The sequence below is a fragment of the Camelina sativa genome, chromosome 17, assembly GCF_000633955.1.
Source record: "Camelina sativa cultivar DH55 chromosome 17, Cs, whole genome shotgun sequence".
NCBI classification, from domain to species: domain Eukaryota; kingdom Viridiplantae; phylum Streptophyta; class Magnoliopsida; order Brassicales; family Brassicaceae; genus Camelina; species Camelina sativa.
The window spans coordinates 33,543,211-33,565,175 of record NC_025701.1 but is presented as its reverse complement, the minus strand read 5'-3'; the positions used below and the strand labels follow the sequence as shown (position 1 = coordinate 33,565,175).

The following is a 21,965-nucleotide window of genomic DNA, read 5'->3' as shown; positions in this document are numbered from 1 at the left end:
CTCCACAACTCTTCCAGTGCAAGCCAGCCATAGGGTCCATCTCCACAATCTGAATCCAGAGCTAAATCAACAAAAGAAGTAGCTTGTTGTACAAGTAACGCTATTCCATCTAGGAGTTCCTGCAGTGGCTGCCTTTGACCATAAGAAAGCAAGCTGTCTTCGCTAAATGAACTATGGGGCAAGGATGAGCCTGCTTCAATATTTGGCGAACTAGCAGGTTTTGCTGTTTTTGGGACTGAAACAGTCCGCCATACGCCAACTGGTGCACTCATGTGGCTATCTAACATTCCTCCGTCAAAACCTCCAGCTATTCTGGTAGGTATATCTTTCTTATATATCTCATTCCTTGCAGATATGTTGTCTGTGAGAGTACTAGGCTCATTTGGCAGCTGGTTCAGAAAAAAGTTTCCACTAAGCCTAGTCAGACTAACAGGTGAACTAAGCTTTGAAGAAGTGGCTATGTGCCGCATCCTACACATGAAAGCTTGGAACATAACGCTTCCTACGTCTGTTGCCAACAAGGTCTTTGAAGATAATAACGTACTAACAACAGCAGTTATACCATCAGTCTTTTTTCCCTGCACAATCTTAACAGCATTAGCAGAACTATGTTTTGAATGTTTTGATTGAGAGACACCCTCCTTTGTACTATTGTTGTCACTCATAACAGTAGGTAGTTGGTCCTTTCTACCCTCCACTTGAGTGTAATGCTTCTTCAAACTAAACAAAGTTCTGCCATCGTTGTTACCAATGCATGCTTTTGATCCGTACAAAATCTTATCAGCTGCTCCATCAGAATCAGTGGCAGGTGGTGTGGCTCCATAAACATAATTACTCGTTCTTGAATTTGAACTCTCCACTTTATGAGATTTGGGAAGATATGGGCTTTTGAAAAACGTGGAGGAAATCTCGCTCATAGGTGCTTCTACAGCTCCATACTCAGGGGCAAAGGTCATCATAGCTTCTGCTTTCATCAAATGATCGAACTCACCAGTAGAAGAGATTGACATTTGATTTGACGGAACTGAGGTGATACTGCTGTTGGGAACATCTTGACTTTTAATAAGGCACTCATCTATGATAGGAGGAACAGGATTAAAGCTCTCAAAAGAGGAAAACCCAACAGGCAATACGATTTGGTCTGATACATCCATCATATCAACTGGACTGGAACCTACATCAGCAGATTCTGGAGGAATCATGAGCGCATGCGACTCTGCAGTTCCCGGTGGCTACAAAAACATAAGAAATAAGGTGATTAATTAGATAGATAAGGTTTAAACACCAAAGGCAATATGAGCGAAGACAAAAAGAGCTGTGACAGGAATGGGGAAAGGGAAGCAAACAACCCTTCCTCCCAAACATCTCTGGGGTACAGTCTAGATATCGGAGCTTATGCAAGGTCTGCATTTCGTTCACCAGCATAAGGAATGCAAATAATAGTTTCTTGATTATTATGATAGATAACAACAGAAAACCGGAATTACCTCCCCGAAAGGCAATGCATCATTCTCAAAGAAGTCACCAAAGTCTCCAAACTCTGAAAGAAGTGCCCTGATATCCATGCCACCTTCTCTGTCATCATCATCATCGACATCATCCCAATCCCAACCAATTTGATCACTTTCGATGCCTGGAACAGCAGCTTATTAGTTTTAGTGTAATCAACTCCTGACTTATCTGCTTCTTGAATAGGTGCATTAGTGACAGTACCTACATGACCGGAAGACTCTGCCATCCCTGTTCGCGGCCGCTTTGAACCCTGCAAAGAAATTTATTCAGGCACATGAAATTATATATAATAAGGAAAACAATATATGATGTTGCTTTATTATAACAAGCACGTTCATGCTACAACCGACAATTCAATTTCCTCATCAGTACAATGCAATCGCCACCCTTTCCATAGATATAAGTCATACCATTTTTGAGCGATCATCATTACAAGTTAGACCAGATTGCCTACACGTCAAAGAATCTGCATCAGCGTCAAGATCACCAGTTCTTGAAGTCATCCTCCAGCCACTTCCGCTAGAAGCGCTACTTGTTGAACTAATGCTGCTATTACGGCTACTACCACTGCTATTGTAACCACTTTTTTCATAAAACCCATCACTCTTATTTCCAGACGCTCCAAGGAAGTCAAAATCACCAGCCCTGCATGAAGTAAAGTTCAAATGTTTAGGGATCATGAACAGACTTTTATAATGGAAAATAAAATCGTTAAGCATAATATTGGAACAAAACTCCAAAATGCCACAGATTCACTCCTATGGAGCTTCAAATCATGAGGATTACAAACCATAGACCTCTGGTTAACGAGTTTCCTTCGATGTTCAAAATGTTCAAAATGTAGACGAGATAAAAGAAAAAGACTCACCAGTGCATATATAACGACGAGCCTGCCAGTGACGGGCCTATCCAATTTTGAAGCCAAAATCTGCAAGTATGATTTCACCTTGCATCAGCTCCAAGCTGAGGAAATATCAGAAGTATTATGTCTACTTAACATGGGTCTGAAACAATTCCTAAAAAACCGTTTCACTATGACCCTACAGAGTCTATTTTCTGAATTCATTTATGAAACTCAACAAAAACCCAATCTGGATCTTACCGTTAAGTAGTCAACAAATTCTAAATAACCTCCTCACCTAGTCGGTTTACCTTTTTAAAGAAAACTTAGCAAATGACGACTGTAAGATCGGCACAAGCACTGCCTCAGCTGGATATATGAACTTTTTTTCACACACTGATAAAGGATCTGGTTGTCCTTTCCGGTGATCTTTACTCCCAACAGAAGGTTCAGGACACTGATTATGGGGCAAGTTAACTGCAAAGGTCGAATTCATTTGACTTGTGTTGTCATCTCTATTTTGGCAGCAACCAAGTGTAACTTCCACGTATGAATGATTGCCATTTATCAGACGGGACCCACGACCAACATGAGAAGGGAGACCAATATATCCACTCGAAGTCCTTAAGTTTCCAGAACTGTGTGAGAAAAATATCTTATATCATCAGAAAAAGAGTTATGCACTTCACAAAAATGTCGACTTGGACGCTGAAAGGCAAAGGTATGAGTTGCACCTGAAGTAGACTTGCTTGACAAGGTCGTTAGGACAGAATCCAGTGAGGCTGCCCCGCATTCCATGAGGAGAAACAATCACTGGTGGGAATAACATAAGCATGTGAGAAGTGTTTCTATCAAATAAAAAGTTCTTATCTTTCTTGAAGCATGTGTAAGAAGGCACAAATCATTTCGAATCTAAACTCAAAAATTTTGGCTTCGAAGAATCATATGTAATACTTTAAAATATTACAGGTACGCTCTTGTGCCATGCAAAAAAAATGAGATGCTAAATCTTTGCTAAGAGAAGTCAGGAAGTGTACAAGAGTGCACTAGCTTCTTTTAGGAGTGGATGCACTGAAACTTGAGTTCAAAAGTCCCATGCTCTCATTAATACGCTAGTAGAACAGTACAAAGCAGGAAAAGGCCAACTAACATCTAGAACTAGTTCCCAACTTCTTTTGATTTATCCTAGGTAGTAGGATAATTTAGCATTCCAAGTGATGATAGAAAAATGACTAACCTGGAAGCTTATGACTTGAGTTTTTCAAGGAACTCTTTAACAGTCTTTCAGCATCGCCACTTGAAAGTGTCCGGACATTCCTTCAAGCATAAAAATCATAGTTTAGTTTCACAATAACTATGAGAAGCACTAAACCATAACTTGGAACGTATATAACAAAAAGCTTTACGGACTTGGCAGATATAATGACATGGACAAAAACTGCTTCTTCGGTGGCAGCAAAGATGAATTCAACAGTAGGCTGTCCCCTCCTGCATATATATCCAAGGAGCATTAGCCAGGAGACGAGACACAGATCCAATCATAGACTTCTTTCGATTTTAAGAATTAAACTCAGGAAACAAAGGTCTCGCAGACCCATATTGAATAAAAGCTATAGGATGAGATATGGTTGAAAAGCCAAAGAAAAAAAAAACGATAAAAAAAGAAGATATATTTGCTTTAAGGTAAAAGGTCAATAAACAAACTCAGCGATTATAATGTACGGTCTCTCTTAGATGGAAAGNTCTTGAAGCATGTGTAAGAAGGCACAAATCATTTCGAATCTAAACTCAAAAATTTTGGCTTCGAAGAATCATATGTAATACTTTAAAATATTACAGGTACGCTCTTGTGCCATGCAAAAAAAATGAGATGCTAAATCTTTGCTAAGAGAAGTCAGGAAGTGTACAAGAGTGCACTAGCTTCTTTTAGGAGTGGATGCACTGAAACTTGAGTTCAAAAGTCCCATGCTCTCATTAATACGCTAGTAGAACAGTACAAAGCAGGAAAAGGCCAACTAACATCTAGAACTAGTTCCCAACTTCTTTTGATTTATCCTAGGTAGTAGGATAATTTAGCATTCCAAGTGATGATAGAAAAATGACTAACCTGGAAGCTTATGACTTGAGTTTTTCAAGGAACTCTTTAACAGTCTTTCAGCATCGCCACTTGAAAGTGTCCGGACATTCCTTCAAGCATAAAAATCATAGTTTAGTTTCACAATAACTATGAGAAGCACTAAACCATAACTTGGAACGTATATAACAAAAAGCTTTACGGACTTGGCAGATATAATGACATGGACAAAAACTGCTTCTTCGGTGGCAGCAAAGATGAATTCAACAGTAGGCTGTCCCCTCCTGCATATATATCCAAGGAGCATTAGCCAGGAGACGAGACACAGATCCAATCATAGACTTCTTTCGATTTTAAGAATTAAACTCAGGAAACAAAGGTCTCGCAGACCCATATTGAATAAAAGCTATAGGATGAGATATGGTTGAAAAGCCAAAGAAAAAAAAAACGATAAAAAAAGAAGATATATTTGCTTTAAGGTAAAAGGTCAATAAACAAACTCAGCGATTATAATGTACGGTCTCTCTTAGATGGAAAGAGAGGTTGCAGATACCTCAAATATTCTTCGCTTTGAGGGCTGAATTTTGAAAACACATCTCCAAATCTCATGTAGGAAAGTCCGGTTAATGCTCTGTCGCAATATCAAACATATTAATATGATATTTCAATCCATTAAGTCTTTAATCTAACCATTACGCCAGAAGGGGATCATTAAAAAAAAAATTAACCTTTCAATGCAATTACGTAAAGATTGTGAGAAGGCAACTGATATCTCTTCAGAGTCCCCAGGTGCTACCCAAATTCCTGACGCAACAACTTTCAACAAGAGAAAAAGAAAAGTAAGGACATGTATACCAATACACCACAAACATGTGCACTAAACTGTCATAATCATGAATAGATTGAGGAGAAAAACGATGTAATAAAATCATACGGAAAAAAATATACCTCTAAGCTTTGAGACAGCAGCCTGAGCTTTATCAGTTATTGATGAGTGACGCCCAGGTAGAAAAAGCCAAAGCTTAATCTTTTCATCTGAGCAGCGGCGAGGAAGGATGGTCAGACACAACTATAATAAAGTTACAAAAATTGAAGAAGCAGAGTGTGAGCTTTTTACCAGGGTTGTATAAACCTTGAGAAGGATCCCAAGGTCCAACAAAAGAATTGGTCCAAGTGGTAAGAAACCCTTCCTTCTGCAACCGAAGATGAGAGGAAAGCACAAGATACGTTGCAACATCGTTTTGCTCAGCTCTTGAACTGAACAAAAAAATCTCCAGAATAATAATTAGTACACTATCATCACATTAAAGTAACAACTAAAAAAACTACCCATTGATTAAAAAAAAAGCTAAAAGCTTTAACCTTCTATCAGAGCCAGGATTCAGCTCAGTTTCACTGGGAAGAAACTGAAACCACGAAACGTTATGTAGACCACCCTGGTAGAAAAATTCAATCGAAGTATTACGAACAAGTCAATTCTCGAAACCACACAATGGAAGAAAGAAGAAAAAAAGAAGGGCTTACAATTCTGAAAACATTAGTCCACATCACTTGGAGCAAACAAGTTCAATCCTTTTTTCTCTGTGCAAATTAAACCACCAAAAACATGGTCTTGGAAGCGTTCGGAATTGGAAGACTTTGTCAAATTTGTAGCTTCCGATCTTCTCTTCTCTTCTCTTGTTGTTGATGTGCAGAGGGTTTTTTTATTTATCTCTGCTTGATCAAAAATCTTCGATTACATGTAAAAAAAATCATCTCAACAAGAAATCTCTCGTCCATTGTTTCATAAATCCAGATCCAAACGCGCCCTTTAGGGTTTTTTTTTTTTTTTTGTTCTTCCTATTTCTTAATTTCTTGTTCTTGGCCCATTATTGTTTTAGTCAGGCCCAATTCGTTATTTTCTCTTTCTTTCTTTTTTTTCCCAAATACGACAGTGTTTTAGTCAGGCCCAATTCGTTAAAGCGTTCATCAGTGTTTAGGTGAAGGCACACATCCTCTATCTCGATCGCGTCCTAAGGAGATATGTAATATTATTACAAATTTGCATGAAAGTGAAATTGTATAAACAAGCACATAAGCATAAACACCAAGCACAAACACAACAAAGTACTGTTTAATCATAAAAGTACGTGAATATGGTTAGAGAATTCAAGTGAATTGACCAGGTTGATTTGATTTAATCAAGTCTTTTTACTTTATAACTCAGTCATGTAGATTGTAGATCAATTAGTTCACTCAACAGATTAAGGGGCCTTTATATTCGACTCCGTAAGGATAATAGTTCTTGCTTCATCTGATCTCTCAAGACTCTTCTCAGTAACTTGTTAGAAGCTGTTCTTGGAAACTCAGGCACAATCTTCACGAAACTCACCTGCATTGTTTTTTGCAAATCCATTTTTAAGCAGAGAGAAGAGCTCTTTTTTGTATCTTTGAATTTGCGAAAACACCATCAAGATTTTAAATTACCTTGAAGAGAGGATTAAGATCTTTTTGAATGGTTCTTGAAAATTTCATCTTTAGCTCTTCTTCACTCTGTTTCTTGAACCCTTCTTTCAAGACGGCAAATATGACCAGCAACTCTGGACCACCGTTCGGCGGTGTTAAGCTGACTGCAGCCGTCTCTGAGATGCACTCATCAGCTTGATCACACACCCGTTCGATCTCAATAGAACTTGTCTGCGTTTTAACATAGATACAAGAGATGAAACTTAAGAAAAGTTCCCAAGACAAACGAATCTGTGTATATACATACAATGTAGTACCTTAATGCCTCCAAGGTTCATGGTATCATCAGCTCTGCCTTGAACATTGTAATATCCTCCTACCGTTCGCTTCACGATGTCACCGTGTCTTCTAAGTCGCTGCAGAACGGAACAGAACACAGCAATAATTTAAGTGATGTCAGTTTGCAATTTGGTTTAGCTGTATATATATTGAAGCCTTAAAACTACTCACTGTTTCTTTATACATTGGCATTCCCTTGAAATAAACCTCGTTGTGGTCTGCGTTCAGAAGTCTATCCGAGGCCCCGAGGTGCTGCGGGAACAAACCAACTTCTCCAGTACACGGTTGATCATCCGGCTGCAAAAACAGCCTTAATCAACCTCTGTACAGCCTTAGAGAAATATTGGAACAGACCGCCAAATGTCTAAAAGTTTCAGTTCTTACATATGGGACACCATTTTCGTCGAAGATGATAATTCTAGTTGTCATGGATGGTGTACTAAACGCTCCAAAAGCTTGCGGCTGAAGCGGGCTTCCTATGAGATATGAAGAAGCCAGTTCCGTGCCTCCACAGACTTCAATCACAGGTTTGTAATAAGCTTTAGAAGAAAGCCAGAGAACATCATCAACATTGGAAGCTTCTCCTGTGGTGGCGAAATATCTAACAAAGCACAATAGCTCCTGAGTCAAGTCTTCTCCGAAAACCACAAAACATATAAAACCGAATAAACCAAGGTTTGCTGCTGCTTACTTTATCTTTGTCCAATTAAGCCCTTCCATACAGTTGATCCTCTTCCAAGTTTTCACCAAGCTCGGAACAGTGCCGAGAACTGTAACTCCAGCATCCTAAAGTACATATGAAGCACAAGTAAGTGAGGATTTATCGAATGTTACCAAGATTGAAAACGAAACAACAAATGGAGGTGCCTTGCCTGAACAAACTTTCCAAAACCGCGGCCAAGGGGAGACCCGTTGTAGAGAGCGAGAGTTGCACCGGTTAGAAAGCAGGAGAATATAAGATTTGGTCCCATTACCCATCCAAGATTTGTAGGCCAACAATATATATTACCAACTTTGACATCAACATGAGCCCATCCATCACAAGCACTACGAATTGGCGAGAGCTGTGTCCATGGTATAGCTTTCGGTTCACCTAATTAAGAAAAAAATAAGACTGGATCAATAGATGTATCTAAACATGTCTACAACAATTTGACCATCTTTCCTTTACCTGTCGTTCCAGATGAGAAGAGAATGTTAATCACAGAGTCTACAGGTAGATAACTCGGACGATAGTAGTTATCTCCACTGCAAGCCAAATTGAAGCCATGTCTCATCTACACTCTCTCCAAGTGGTTGCAAATGTAGAGATATAAACAATTTACCTAAGACCATTGGAAAGAAAATCCATCCATGGTATGTCTTGTTCTCTTAACTGAACGCACAATTCAGTCCCTGAAGAGGGGAGGACAATGACCTTAGATGGTGCAGCTTCAACCACCCGGCTACATGATAAACAACAAAAAAAATAAAGATATAAATTATGTTTTTTGTTCATGGAGTTGCAAAATCAGCCACATAGATATCAAATTTGTCACCTGTATAAAGGAAATCTTCGACCTCCTCTGAGTATATAATCCTGAAAACGCAATCAGACATATCTGACATGGTACGTGATAAATACAAGCTGAAAAGATGTGAGTCAGGCTGTGTCACAAACCTGAGTGAATATGCCTTTTGCCTTGGAAATTTTCAACCTTGTTGCAATTTCTTTAGCTGCAAAGCTGTCTGCGATGGAGACAACAATGCAACCAGCTAATATGATTGCGAGATATATAATCACTGCTTCGACTGTCATTGGCATATCGATTGCAATTGTGTCACCTTTTGCAAAACTTCCACTTATAGCATTTGCCACCAACCTTTTCAAGTATATATGTACCACTGGAAGCTTAATAATGAGATCACACAACACAATGATTGATAAAGACTTTCATGTTATACATACATTACTTGCTCGCGGAGTTCTTTAATTGTCATACGATTGACTGGGGAATCATCAAAGCCTTCATTACGCCATACAACAGCCACACTATGATCATCCTTTTTGGGATGGCTTGAAGGCATCAGACAACATTCAGCGATATTAAGAACTGCATCAGGAAGCCATGTCCCTTCAGGTTTTGATTTGTCAAGTATACACCTCGGAGGAGTGTGATACACAACTGAAAGCTCATCGAGAACAAGTGACCAATAAACCTGAAAATAATATAAAATTAACCAAACCAGAGCGAGCTTGCACAAAGATTCATTTTTGTCGACATTCAACATCAATGCTTACTTCAGGGTGTTCAACTGAGAAGCTCCTGAAAAGTTCAAAACTTTCAAGAGGGTTTTTATATGAAGCACCAAGAAGCCTTGACCCGTGAGTTTCCATCAGCTTCCCCAAATTTGTGGATTTTGACTGAGATCTAAAGACACAGAAGAAGATATAGACAAGACACTGAGCTTTAAAGAGATTTCAGAACTTCGAAATGAGAAAGAAAATAGAGAGAGAGAGACGTACGGAGAAGGAAACCAATAGAGAGGAGGGCCATGAACAGAGGAGTCCCGATTCGAGTAGACAGAGTAATAGAGAAGCTGATGCAGAGGATGAGGATGCCATGGCTTAAGCACACTCTCATCCACCAAAGCCTTCCATTGATCTCTTGGATCAGTCTCTGTAGCCTTTGAAATCACATCACTCACCAATTTCTCAAATTCCTTGGCGTCTTCCAAAGTCAATCCAGCTTTGACATAATCATCGCAACTCAATTCTCCTATGCTCTTCCACATCTCTCTCTATCTCTCTCTCTCTCTCGCTATGCAAGTTATCGCCTTTTAATTTGGTGCATAAAAAAGTTTAAAGCTTGCCAACGGTGGTAGTAGACTGGTAGGTTAGATTATGTGGACAAGAATGGAAATAGCAAAAACCGTACTGTCCGTTCAATGAGGAAACTCAAATTGTTTTGTTTTAGAACAGAAAAGGTTTGATCTTTATGAAGAAAACTTAAAACTACTCCTCGGGTAAAATGGGACCATAGTCTTTGTCTCTTTGACTCTACTGAGTTCTTGAGTCATCAAAGAAACCAAATCTACCCGTCTTGGCCGTTTCCACTAAACACACCATTTTCCTGTGAATAATTCCATTTCACCAAGGAAGTAGGTACGCACGATTTGAATATATTATCAGGTGACACATTTTTATGCAAAGCCATCCAGAACACACATTTTTTTTTAAATAGAATCAATGGATCTCTTAAAGAGATTGGTTGACCTGACGAACCTTGCAACTTCCACAAAAACCCAAGGTTATATCTTAAAAGAACATAAGAGTAACAGTACCATGTTCCCACATGCTCCATAGATCATAATATAAGAAAGCCAAATTCCACCCATACATCAAATTCTCATATTTTAAGTATTATCTTAAATTTTCTTAGAATAAGGGTACGCAACACAACCATAATCTAGAGAAGACTAGCAAAAGAGTGAAGAATCAATCACTGGCTTGGTGAACGATCTCCATCATGCGGGCTCTGGCTCCTGCTTCTGGCTTGTTCAGGAGTGTTGCTTCTGCTTTTCCTCGGGGTCCTGCTTACGCTTCTTCTTCTCGGGCTCAAGCTCCTATTTCTCTTACGGCTCAGACTCCTGCTTCTTTTAGGGCTACGGCTTATGCTTCTTCTAGGACTACGACTTATGCTTCTTCTAGGGCTGGGGCTTATGCTGTGGCTCTTACCTCTGGCTGGACTTACACTGCGACCCCTTGAGCCATTATAGGCTGGTGAGCGCGAGTATGACCTCCTCCCATCATAACGCTCTTCCCTGGGCGAGATTGACCTGGACCTGTGACAATAGAGAGTTAGTGAGCATTCAAAAGTCAACCGGGTGGAGAAATTTCTAATCGAGCTCAGACAGAAACATGTAGAAACCTTGGGTGGTGTCTTCTAGGGGGAGGAGAATAGTAGCCACCGCTCCGTGACCGAGATCTACCACGTCGAGGGGGAGGAGAACGAGAGCGAGAGTAGTAGCGAGGGGGACTACGCCTTCTATCCCGAAATCTGCTGCTCATACGAACAAAAGAAATGTTAAAAACTTTTCGAATATTTGATGATAAACAGTATACTTCAAAAAGAGAAAGCTCCATGCACCTTCCTCCACCACGCTCCCTTGCCCTCATTTCAGTCGGTTTCTTCCTGTTCTCTTCTGCAAACACGACAGTCAACTCACGGCCAAGAAGAACATAACCATCCATGTGATGTTTTGCGTCTTCAGCATCAGCAGGATCCACAAATTGAACGAAACCAAAACCTCGTGGATCCCTGGCATTTAAACATATAGAACGAAAAAATCTCAGACAAGAAACCAAACATACAAAATGACGAGGAAGATGCACCACTTTACAACACAATCCTGTTGAAGGACAACTCACACAACATGATCCCCTGCAACAAAAGATATCAGTATACATGAAAAAATAAGCAAGCACTTGCCTGCTAGCCTTGCAAGTGTCAGTATAAAAGATGACTTCTTGAAGACTTGATTCATCTTCATATAGAATACAAACCCAACTTCACTTCAACTCTTCACTACCATATAGAACATCTTCATAAGAACTCTAATTACTTCTTTGATGTCTTCAATTCTTTAAATTCACTGCTAAACCTCAACAACTTCAATTAACTCACCTCATAGTGCGTTCACAACATATAAAAATTGTATCCTTCTCCTTAAGGAAATACAAAAAGACTAGTCCACCCTCTACGACACCAGAAAACCTCAACAAATGATGATCTCAAGTCACAGAAAATTATGAACATGTATGGAGACTAAATTTGATTTATGAAATCAACGCACTTGATAATATTCTCAGAAGGCCCTAATATCCGTGAGGAGACACACAGAGATGAAAGAACGGAAAAAGGAAAGGGAGATAAATGTAGTAAAAAAAGATTCAAGAAACGTGGAAAGAAGACGAAAAGAAAGAGTTATTCGCAATCAGAACATATGTAAAAATCAAGTGTTTAAACACTAGATGTCCTATCTACTAAAATGCTCACCCAGTATAATAATCCCTTGGCAAATAAATGTCCTTGAGATGACCGAACTGCTCAAATGCCCTCCTGAGATCTTCTTGCCTGAAGAAAAGGATAAGATGTAAGCAAAGAATTTCATTAATCTAAAAGACAGGAAATGAAGATACACTAAGATTGGTGGTGTCAAAGTCAACAACAAAGTACTATGGTTTACATGAACCCTAAAAATGTAAAAAGATACACTCAGAGAGAACCCGTCTTATATCAGTTTAGAAGTCAAAATATGTACCTGACATCATGGCGTAGATTGCGAACCAAAAGACTGGTTGGGAGATCCCTGCTACGACCTCCATATCGACCTCTAGGGCTTGGGCTTCGACCCCTCCTCCCATAACCCCTTGGTGGTGACGGAGTGTAGCTCCTTCCCCTCATTGAATCGAAGCTTCTTCAACCTCAGCCAACACAAACAAGATGAGAACATGCACCAGAAAAAGGTAGGATATTTACAAGGAAGAGAGGGACCAGCGTCTAAGACAACTTCAAAGAAGCATTCAATCTAGTCTATATAGTTTTGAAATCACCAACTCCAATCCCTAAAATACAACTCGCTACTCAAGAAAGATCATATTTTTTTCCAATTGAAAACTAAATCATAACAAAAGAAGATAAATTTAGTTTACCAGTGAACAAAGTTCGGTGGTGACGATTGACGGAGAAGCGATGCTGCAAAGAGAGAGAGAGAATTGGAGAAAAGATTTTGATCAATGAGCGACTTCTTAGGGTTTCTTTATACTATTTACTTTTACATTTAAACCCCTAACTTTCTTTCAAAATTTTATTTTTACCGTAAAGATTAACTACATATAATAGATGGTCCATTCCAATTTATGGTTAATTATCTTCCGTTTTTAAAGGTTTTCAAGGCCTAATTGTGGTTGTTGTTATATTCTTTAGGATCAAAATGGGTATAATATTATCTAAGAGAAATTGATGATGATTAGTTTCTCCAACTACTGGGTTTTGTTGTTACCTTTATAACTATTTGGGTCCGAAACATAAATTTTGAAACTTATAAGGGAGAGAAAATAAAAATAATAAATTAACTTATAGGATTCTTCTGGAACGTTTTGTCTTTCTCTCTCTTCTAAACTTGTAAAAACCATTACATAAACAAAGGCAATCGTGTCTCTTTCTCTCTCTCTCTCTCTCTGCATAATCCAATTCGCGAAGATCAAGAAGAGTTTCGAGTTATAAGCCGTTGATACATACCTTTTTAATGGAAGAACAGTTCATACTTAGGGTTCCACCGTCTGTTTCGGAGCGAATTGATAGGCTTTTGAGCGAGGAGGCTTCTACTTCCGACGAGATCCCTTTGGATTTGTGTTTCTCAGGTGCCAATTTTTTTTCTTAGGGTTTTGTCTCTTTTTTGGCACATTATGTTGTGTTTCCATCCTCCAAAGTTTCTTCCTTTTTCTTAAATTTTTGTCCTTTCATCGGAAATTAGTCTCAGGACTTATACTCAGTTCTTTAAGTTTGCTCCTTGCGTCCAGTTATGAGTTCTTGAATGTTGGAGAGACATTCTTGAATATTTTGTCTAGGAATCGGTTTGTATTGTCTCCTTTAGCAACTTAATATTGTGGTTTGTGTGGATTGAATTTGTTGTTAGATAATTGGAAAGACATATATCATTCTTGAATCTGATTTCTGATTAGGGACTAATCAAATTTTGTCTATAAATCGATTTGCATTGTCTCCTGAACCAATTTGATGAATTGTATGTTTTGTTAGAGAAGCTGAAAGACATTTCTTGTTGCATCTTTCTTGAATCTGACTAAGTTGTTTGGAGAATCATATTTAAGGTTTTGTGTGAATTGAATTTGCTGCAGAGGATGGGAGAAGCGGGACGTTTATGATTGGAAACGAAGAGTTCCCTGCTTCTTTGCTTGATCTTCCTGCTGTTGTTGAGTCTTTTAAAACTTATGATGATTGTGCATTAGTCAAAACTGCTGATATTGGTCAGGTAAAAATCAAGTTACTCGATCCTTGTTTTACTAACATTATAAATTTTTGACTTAAAAAAGTAATATGAATGCTTTCATTTGTTACACAGATGATCATGGTTAGGGAGCCGGGTGATCCCGCACCTAATACAGTTGAATACAGACATGGTTTAACTCCTCCAATGAAAGATGCTCGAAAGAGAAGATTTCGTCGAGAGCCTGACCTTAATGTAATTTTGCATTTACTATTATTATCAATCCATCAATTAGGCTTCACTAATTCTTGTATATAGCTGTTCTGTTAACTTAACATAGTCATTGCCAAAATGTTGCAGCCGGAGCTTGTACAGCGGGTTGAGAGAGACTTGTTGAATATCTTGAGTGGCGGAACCATAGAAAATGTAAGATTACTTTCATTTTACTTCTTTGATGTGGCAATATCGATTTATTAGTAACTTCATTCGTCTGAATTCTTTTTTGTTTAGGTAAATGAGCAAGAAGAAGCAGCTGCGAACGAGAATGCTCCTAATGAAACTAATAAAGTATCTTCTTCACCTACACCTGTTGAAAAGCCTGAAGCTCCTGAGACAGGCACTAGTAGTAACCCAGCAGAAGCTGAGCCGGAGAGAAGTGAATCAGAAGATTCTGATGATTCAATGTGAATTCATTATGTATATAATCACACTTGATGAATACTAGAAAAATCTACAAGGTTTAAGAAAGATGCATGTCACAGAAACATGTCCCCTTACAGTTCATTTCTTTTTTATAAAAGTGCCATTGTACCAAAACGAAAGATGATGAATGAGTTGTTTGGATACTTTGCTACGAACAATACTTGGGTTCACCCCTAGGGTGAATCTATTCATTCAGCCCCTTATTAAATAAGAAAATAAAATCTGTATATTTTATTATAAAATTAAAAACTTAAACCGCTCTTTAATAAACCTAAACCGACATATAATTTCGTTCTACTTGTAAAATTTAAACCCTAACCATTTCATTTGTGAATCCAAACCGACATATAATTTCGTTCTACTTGTAAAATCTAAACCCTAACCATCTCATTTGTGAACCCAAACCAACATCTAATTTCGTTCTAATTGTAAAATCTAAACCCTAACATCTCATTTGTGAACCCAAACCGACATATAATTTCGTTATACTTGTAAAATCTAAACCCTAACCATCTCATTTGTGAACCCAAACTGACATATATAATTTCGTTCTAATTATAAAATCTAAACTCTAACCACCTCATTTGTAAACCCAAACCGACATATAATTTCATTTTAATTGTAAAATCTAAACCCTAATCATTTTATTTGTAAACCCAAACCGACATATAATTTTGTTCTAATTTTAAAAATCTAAATCAAGCCAATATTTAACTTTCCTTAATTAAAAGTATACAGAATTTGTTTCCTTAATTTGTTTTGCTTTTTAATTTAATTTTGATTTATTTTTAAATAAAATATTAGATGGAAGATTCTGATTGGCTGAGAGAAGAGGGGGTGAACAAGCAGGTTCACCCCTAGGGGTGAACCTAAGTATTTTTCCTTTGCTACACCCTCCATTGTTTTAACCGGAATGTTTTGATGTTCGTCATCTGTTTTTTGATGATGTTTGATGTGCATTCTTTTAGATAACTCGAAAAAAAACAATTTCTTGGTTGAGATTTAATTTTCAAGGTATAAGAGATTTCATGGCACAGAACCATGCTATATCACCTTTTTTTCTTCTTCTTCTTTTTTACAGTGATCAAAGATGCTTTGAACAAAAGTCGCCAAAACTACTCTTTCTTTCACATGTTTTGTAATGAAGCTGTTCACGAAACAGAGGAAACACCATCATAAATTGAATCTTAGTTACAGAGAATTTTAATCTTTTTGATAAAGACAAAAACACAGAGTTAGAGGGAAATAAAACAAAAAATACAAAGAAAAGCTAGAAACCAATAAAGTGAAGTGCTGAAAGATCGTCGAATTCACAATCTCTATCTCTAATGTAAATGTGATGTATGTATAATTCTTCGAGCTCAGGGCAACCCCTCAAGCATCACATCACACAGACAACAATTTGAAAATCAAACTGTGTGGAAGAAGAGACTCTTAAGCAGGGGAAGACAAAACCTCCCTCAAAGGAGACTTACCAAGACAAAGTTCTGTTCCTAAAGTGAGCTTGACCAATGTGTTGTTGACTTGTTGTTAATCTAGTAAGAAGAAGTGGTGGCTTGTGCATCAAAGGCATATATATATGCAAAGATCAAGATCAACATCTCATTGTTTTAATCGGAATACATGAGATTTTTTTCAAGTAAATATTTACCTTTTTTTTTTGTAATCAAAACCAACGGCTAAATTATTAATTACGCAATCTATGCAAGATATGGAAGATATGGAAGATATGAAAATCTCTAATCTCATTAATGAAGGGAGCGTGAAAGAAAACCAAAAAAGTAAAATTTCCTTTTTCTCAATGAGCGAGAGAGTGAAAAATCTAAAACGCATCTTTCTAACCCTAGCTCTCTATAAATATTTCACCTTTCATATTTCTTCATCATCTTTCTTTTTTCTCTTTTTCACAACGCCCAAGAATCACCATGCGACCCTCTTCGTCTTCTTCGTCTTCTTCTTACTCCCTAACTTCAACGAGTTTGAGCAATAGACTCCTAACAATCTTTAGGAAAGCAGAACAACTCTCTGTCTTGTGTCAAATTGATGTGTGCGTTATCTACTACGGACCTGAAGGAGACCTAAAAACGTTTCCAAACGAGAAAGAGAAGGTGAGAAACATGGCTATGAGGTACAGTCGGCTAGACGAAACCTTGAGAAGCANAAGCAAAAAACGCACACATCTTTCTGAGTTCCTTGAGGAGAATCCGAACAAGAGGATGAAGACGAGTCCGAGTCCGGAGAAGAAGAATGTGGATGTATTGAAGTATCCAATCTCTGATCACTACTCTCCCGACCAAATCTCCCAATTGATTCAGTCCTTGGAACTCAATCTCTCTACGTCCCAACAAAGGCTTCGATTTCTTCTTGAGTCGCACGACAAACGCAAACTACTCGATCAGAATTTAGCTTCATCATCCTCTCAGAATCATCAGACCCAGTCTTTGAACCCTAGCCAGCAGTTCTCGCTACTGGTGTATAACCATGGAGACAATACTTTCTCTCAGATCCCAGTCTCTGCATCAAATCTCAGTCAGGATCTCTCAGCGCTACTTCAAGAATCTCAGTTGAAGAATGAGTTAATGAAGCAGGAGCTCTCTGATTATGATCAGAACATATGCATGAGTGACATCACCAACAACAGTTTTCAACATCCTTGCGTCTCAGAAACAGAACATTACTCAGGGGTACAAGAATCTGTAAACAACTTTGGGATGCAGAAGGAGTTTTATGGCTATGATCAGAACATGTCTAGTATGGCTAACATCAATAGCATTAGCAGCAGCGTCTCAAACACAGAAGCAGTACAAGAATCTGTGAATAACTATGGGCTGAATCAGTTGATGCAGAAGCAGTTTTATGGTTGTGATCAGAACATGTCTAGTATGGGTAACTCTGGGTTGATGCAGCATGAAGTTTATGGTTATGATCAGAATCTTTGAACCCTAGCCAGCAGTTCTCGCTATTTGTGTATAACCATGGAGACAATAATCTCTCTTAGATCCCAGTCTCTGCATCAAATCTCAACAATCAGGAAGCGTTACTTCAAGAATCTTAGTTGAAGAATGAACACAACATGTATTAATTTGCAAAAAACCTTTATGTACTTTTTGTTTAGAAACATCTCTTTTATTTGGTAGCTATAACAATTTTATGTCTTGTTGTTGTTGTTGTTATATCTTAATTCAACCAATCTTGTCTATTAGTTTCCAAATATACACATTGTCTACTTCTTTCTTGCTAAAAACTGTGATGCCTAATGAAGTTTTAATACATGTTTACATGGGATTTTGCATAACGCATCATGACAAGTATCTAACAACCTCCTCTGTTTTCAACTCTGTTTCAGTACTGATTCATAGTGATCATCAACTTATGTTTATTAATCTTTTAATAGTAACAATAACATATACAACTTCTGCTGACTACTCTCTTTATACTGCTATTATGCCAGATGGTTCGTTCCCTTCCATTACGTCTGCAGCAGCTTCCCACTCCCCTTGACCTCTATCTCCTGATGGTTACTTGGAAGCTTCGGTTGACTCGTTTGTGTTCACTTGTATACGACACTCTGAGATACATATGGTTTCAGCTGTAACCAAATAGATATTCATTAGCAGAGCAGCCGAATCACACAACAACAAGCTTAATGTAATTATGTAAGCATTCCCACCAATTTCAGGTACTTAAGTCTAGAAACAAATTCAAATGATGATCCAAAGTTGCAGTTAGCTTTCCACCTAAAGAATCTAGTATCTAAAGCCAGCAATGTAAAAATACTGAAACTTAGTTGATAACAGCTTAGCTAAAGTTGCATATAAAAGATCTAATTCAAAACAACTTGGTGATTAACACCAAGTAAACAACATTCAATTATTAATGATCATCTATTGAGTTAAAGTTGTTAGCTTTCCACCAAAAGAATCTGGTCTCTTAACTTAAGCCATGTATATTCCTAAACTTAAGGTGATCATAAATAGCCCTGCCTTAGGTTAAATATATATTTTCCTATATCTAATTTCAAACCAACTGTTCTAAGTTACACAGTGAGTGAGACCTCCTCTTTCAAAACACCAGAGATATAAAAAGACTAGTACAAAGTTGGAACCTTTTCTGGTGTGGAAACCATCATGGGGTTTGCAGTTTTTGCCCCTTGTAGAAGTCTCGAGGAGCTCTCGAGTATATCAAGTGAAGAAGCTCTCTTCCTTCTGAATGATCTTACAATTCCCATTAACAACCCTCCTAGTCCTATCGTCGTCACCCTCCTCCTCCGCCAAAAATTTAAAACTAGGTTGAAGAAGACAAAAGTTGTTGAAACGATGTCGTTCTTGAAGGGAATTTGGAAAATTGTTGTTTTTAGGAAACTATGTGACTCTAAATCAATGAAATGGAAAATATAGGGATTACATTTGCAAATTAGATTTCATAGATTTGGTTCAGGGGTTTGTTTTCAGTTCTTCTTCTTCTTCTTCAATCACAGCTTCTTGATAATTTGAAAGGGTTTTAACCAAAATTAGACAACTTTGATCATTATTTTGTGTTGAGAAAGACGAAAAGAGTCTAATTCAAATCATGGGTAAGTCGAAAAATCATTCCTTTTGGTTTACTCAACTACACTCATTTGCTATATCTGTTTATGTTTTTGAGAAACCATATGTGTACTCGTTTGTCTATCCATGATTGAATCGGAGATTAGTAACATTTTGCTTTATATTGAGACAATTACTGATATTTTGAAGGTTGCAAGTACACTCTGTTTGGTGAATGTTTTGATACCAGGTTGTGTAGTACCCACACTTGTATATTTGGTTGTTCAAGGTAAAAAATTTCAATCTTTTTTCTTATTCTAATTCACACTATTAGTAGGATTTAAGTAACTACTAAATAGTTGAAGTGCCGAGTTTTTCTTGACTCGTTCACCATCTTATAAGCGACATGTAGGCATGTAAGTAAGTACATGTTATATGATAAACCGATCTCTCTATTTATGCCATCACCCATTATCTATCAACTTTAACATATATTTCAAATTTGCACACGGCAGGACTCTATGTTATGTGGCTATCTATCTTTGTTTTATTAGAATATTGCCAGTAACACTCTTTGTTTTATGCTAAATATGTAGAGTTCTATAGATATATACACTCGGCCTTAAGTGATATTCAAATGATCTATACCACTCTTTTTTTTCTTATTCTGAATTTGTGCAACCATATCTATCATCATTTCGAGAAAACAAGATACATGTAGATTCGAAAAACATGGGTAGAGCCTCCTAAGGAGTTGTTGTCATGATGTCCCTCTTCATCTTCTGCAATATTTGTATGTATTCATATATCATAAATTCTATTTAGCCTCTGACTCTAACACAACAAGTTTTACCAATTGAAAAACCAAAAGGCAAAAACAAAACGGACTTGTCTAAGTTTTCAGCCTTGGCTATCTCAAAGAAAATTTACTTTTTAAAAAACTCTCTTTCTATACAAAATCACAATGCATCAAACACAATTCTCAACCCGAGACCAAGTCACCAACTTCGTCGTCCACAAAGGTAACGGCGTTAAAGGCTTGTCTGAAACCGGAATCAAGATTCTTCCCGACCAATACATTCAGCCATTCGAAGAGCGACTGATCAACTTTCATGTAAACGACAAAACAGAAGAATCCATACCGGTAATCGACATGTCAAATTCTGATGAGAAGAGTGTCTCGAAGGCCATATGTGATGCTGCGGAAGAATGGGGTTTCTTTCAAGTGATCAACCATGGCGTTTCGATGGAAGTTCTTGAAAATATGAAAGCAGCTACGCACAGATTCTTTGGTTTACCGGTGGAAGAGAAAAGGAAGTTGTCAAGAGAGAACTCTTTGTCAGCAAATGTGAGATACGGTACAAGTTTTAGTCCTCATGCTGAGAAAGCTCTCGAGTGGAAAGATTATCTTTGTCTCTGAAGTTGAAGCATCACAATTTTGGCCTGACGCTTGCAGGTAAAATATGATACAAACGTTATAAAACTTTTTACGTACATTTCTTATCAAATTGTTACCACAAATTTTTTTGTCAGGCAAGAAACTCTAGAGTACATGAACGAGTCTAAACCGCTAGTGAAGAGACTCTTACAGTTTCTAGGCGAGAATCTAAACGTGAAAGATATAGACGAGACAAAAGAGTCACTCTTCATGGGTTCAACACGTATCAACCTCAACTATTACCCGATTTGTCCTAACCCAGACCTCACGGTAGGAGTTGGACGTCACTCTGACGTCTCCACGCTCACAATCCTCTTACAAGACCAGATAGGTGGTCTCCACGTTCGTTCCCTCACCACGGATAGATGGGTTAACGTGCCTCCCATCTCCGGATCACTAGTCATCAACATCGGAGACGCAATGCAAATCATGAGTAACGGTCGTTACAAAAGTGTTGAGCATCGTGTCTTAGCCAACGGTGCTAATAACAGAATCTCTATACCTATTTTCGTGAACCCGAAACCAGAGTCTGTGATCGGTCCTCTTCTTGAAGTGATCGCTAATGGGGAGAAACCGGTTTATAGAGATGTTCGTTATACCGATTACGTCAAACATTTCTTCAGAAAAGGTCACGACGGGAAGAAAACCATTGATTTCGCCAACATTTAATTTTTTTGATTCATCCAAACAAGTTCTTGTATCATGGTTTATTATATATAGCAGCCAGTCATATCGGCAGACTGCCGTAGTAGTTTGAGATTTTTATCGTAGTTCCGTAACAAATTTTTAACATCTTTTAAATTGCTGTTAATTTTGTACAATCCTACTGTATTGTTTTTGTGAACCTCAGATATATGTTTGAAGCTGGTCAATCCCATTGTTCACAAGGTTGTGTCCATCCATATATATTTGTAAATGTTTTAGCTAAAACTTGTAGGATTCTCCATGGACAATCATAAAGAAAACAATCAACCATATATATTTTCACAAAATTGAAGGTGAAGTGTCTTTGAATACAAACCAAGCATTCGACTCTGCTTTTACTACTAGGAATTTAAAAAAAAAAAAAAAAAAAAAAAAAAAAAAAAAAAGATTTTA

At 37.8% G+C, this 21,965-nt stretch overlaps 5 protein-coding genes, 1 long non-coding RNA gene and 1 pseudogene across 13 annotated transcripts in view; 3 read left to right on the top strand and 4 right to left on the bottom strand.

Annotated features, from left to right (window-relative positions):
- Window positions 1–6,212, bottom strand: part of LOC104758813 (mediator of RNA polymerase II transcription subunit 13-like) — a 12,534-nt gene extending 6,322 nt beyond the window's left edge. Inside the window, exons 1-15 of one of the 2 annotated variants that reach the window (XM_010481766.2) lie at window positions 5,952–6,212; window positions 5,790–5,863; window positions 5,545–5,684; window positions 5,376–5,462; window positions 5,156–5,243; window positions 4,981–5,058; window positions 4,634–4,711; window positions 4,461–4,540; window positions 3,088–3,166; window positions 2,665–2,991; window positions 2,381–2,440; window positions 1,923–2,157; window positions 1,714–1,762; window positions 1,488–1,633; window positions 191–1,232 (exon numbers count right to left, since the gene is read on the bottom strand). In XM_010481766.2, coding sequence (XP_010480068.1) covers window positions 191–1,232; window positions 1,488–1,633; window positions 1,714–1,762; window positions 1,923–2,157; window positions 2,381–2,440; window positions 2,665–2,991; window positions 3,088–3,166; window positions 4,461–4,540; window positions 4,634–4,711; window positions 4,981–5,058; window positions 5,156–5,243; window positions 5,376–5,462; window positions 5,545–5,684; window positions 5,790–5,863; window positions 5,952–5,975 — 2,587 coding nt within the window. In that variant the 5' untranslated portion in view covers window positions 5,976–6,212. Of the gene's footprint in view, window positions 1–190; window positions 1,233–1,487; window positions 1,634–1,713; window positions 1,763–1,922; window positions 2,158–2,380; window positions 2,441–2,664; window positions 2,992–3,087; window positions 3,167–3,590; window positions 3,671–3,763; window positions 3,880–4,460; window positions 4,541–4,633; window positions 4,712–4,980; window positions 5,059–5,155; window positions 5,244–5,375; window positions 5,463–5,544; window positions 5,685–5,789; window positions 5,864–5,951 lie in introns of those variants that run through there. The other variant, XM_019239510.1, reaches the window with a different exon arrangement.
- LOC104758812 (probable acyl-activating enzyme 18, peroxisomal) lies at window positions 6,581–10,310 on the bottom strand. 2 transcript variants are annotated; one of them, XM_010481765.2, is made up of 14 exons: window positions 9,718–10,288; window positions 9,493–9,622; window positions 9,160–9,410; window positions 8,872–9,073; window positions 8,750–8,790; window positions 8,537–8,656; window positions 8,383–8,459; window positions 8,084–8,304; window positions 7,903–7,997; window positions 7,596–7,812; window positions 7,383–7,508; window positions 7,190–7,288; window positions 6,894–7,103; window positions 6,581–6,798 (listed from the first exon to the last, which is right to left on the bottom strand). In XM_010481765.2, the coding sequence occupies exons 1-14, from the start codon at window positions 9,984–9,986 to the stop codon at window positions 6,682–6,684; spliced, it is 2,175 nt and encodes a 724-aa protein (XP_010480067.1). In that variant the 5' UTR covers window positions 9,987–10,288; the 3' UTR covers window positions 6,581–6,681. The 2 variants fall into 2 exon arrangements, with proteins under 2 accessions (XP_010480067.1, XP_019095240.1); XM_019239695.1 differs by lacking the exons at window positions 6,581–6,798; window positions 6,894–7,103 and having other exon boundaries at window positions 7,218–7,288; window positions 7,396–7,508; window positions 9,718–10,310.
- LOC104758811 (serine/arginine-rich SC35-like splicing factor SCL33) lies at window positions 10,485–12,985 on the bottom strand. Of its 6 annotated transcripts, none has more exons than XM_010481758.2 (6): window positions 12,907–12,985; window positions 12,516–12,671; window positions 12,251–12,328; window positions 11,342–11,512; window positions 11,123–11,254; window positions 10,485–11,036 (listed from the first exon to the last, which is right to left on the bottom strand). In XM_010481758.2, exons 2-6 carry the CDS (start codon window positions 12,656–12,658, stop codon window positions 10,694–10,696), a joined length of 867 nt encoding a protein of 288 aa, XP_010480060.1. In that variant the 5' UTR covers window positions 12,659–12,671; window positions 12,907–12,985; the 3' UTR covers window positions 10,485–10,693. The 6 variants fall into 6 exon arrangements, with proteins under 6 accessions (XP_010480060.1, XP_010480065.1, XP_010480064.1 ...); XM_010481763.2 differs by having other exon boundaries at window positions 10,485–11,030; XM_010481762.2 differs by having other exon boundaries at window positions 11,123–11,251.
- LOC104758810 (transcription initiation factor TFIID subunit 7-like) lies at window positions 13,362–15,048 on the top strand. The gene is made up of 5 exons (XM_010481757.1): window positions 13,362–13,617; window positions 14,113–14,246; window positions 14,337–14,456; window positions 14,562–14,627; window positions 14,712–15,048. Exons 1-5 carry the CDS (start codon window positions 13,503–13,505, stop codon window positions 14,886–14,888), a joined length of 612 nt encoding a protein of 203 aa, XP_010480059.1. The 5' UTR covers window positions 13,362–13,502; the 3' UTR covers window positions 14,889–15,048.
- Window positions 16,655–17,842, top strand: LOC104760033 (agamous-like MADS-box protein AGL75). Its single transcript, XM_010482884.2, has 2 exons — window positions 16,655–16,665; window positions 16,822–17,842. The coding sequence occupies exons 1-2, from the start codon at window positions 16,655–16,657 to the stop codon at window positions 17,840–17,842; spliced, it is 1,032 nt and encodes a 343-aa protein (XP_010481186.2).
- On the bottom strand, window positions 18,230–19,094 carry LOC109130171. The gene is made up of 2 exons (XR_002036276.1): window positions 19,009–19,094; window positions 18,230–18,492 (listed from the first exon to the last, which is right to left on the bottom strand). It is a non-coding gene; the product is annotated as an uncharacterized LOC109130171 (long non-coding RNA).
- LOC104758808 lies at window positions 20,053–21,725 on the top strand (annotated as a pseudogene).

Excerpts from the sequence above, each read along its gene's own strand:
- LOC104758812 (XM_010481765.2), bottom strand. The coding sequence starts at position 9,986 with ATGTGGAAGAGCATAGGAGAATTGAGTTGCGATGATTATGTCAAAGCT. Across the intron at positions 8,305-8,382 it reads CTTCTCATCTGGAACGACAG|GTGAACCGAAAGCTATACCA; the intron begins GTAAAGGAAAGA and ends TTTCTTAATTAG. Across the intron at positions 7,509-7,595 it reads ACGAAAATGGTGTCCCATAT|CCGGATGATCAACCGTGTAC; the intron begins GTAAGAACTGAA and ends CTGTTTTTGCAG.
- LOC104758811 (XM_010481758.2), bottom strand. The coding sequence starts at position 12,658 with ATGAGGGGAAGGAGCTACACTCCGTCACCACCAAGGGGTTATGGGAGG. Across the intron at positions 11,255-11,341 it reads AGGGAGCGTGGTGGAGGAAG|CAGATTTCGGGATAGAAGGC; the intron begins GTGCATGGAGCT and ends TCGTATGAGCAG. Across the intron at positions 11,037-11,122 it reads CCTAGAAGACACCACCCAAG|GTCCAGGTCAATCTCGCCCA; the intron begins GTTTCTACATGT and ends CTATTGTCACAG.
- LOC104758810 (XM_010481757.1), top strand. The coding sequence starts at position 13,503 with ATGGAAGAACAGTTCATACTTAGGGTTCCACCGTCTGTTTCGGAGCGA. Across the intron at positions 13,618-14,112 it reads TTTGGATTTGTGTTTCTCAG|AGGATGGGAGAAGCGGGACG; the intron begins GTGCCAATTTTT and ends AATTTGCTGCAG. Across the intron at positions 14,628-14,711 it reads GTGGCGGAACCATAGAAAAT|GTAAATGAGCAAGAAGAAGC; the intron begins GTAAGATTACTT and ends TTTTTTGTTTAG.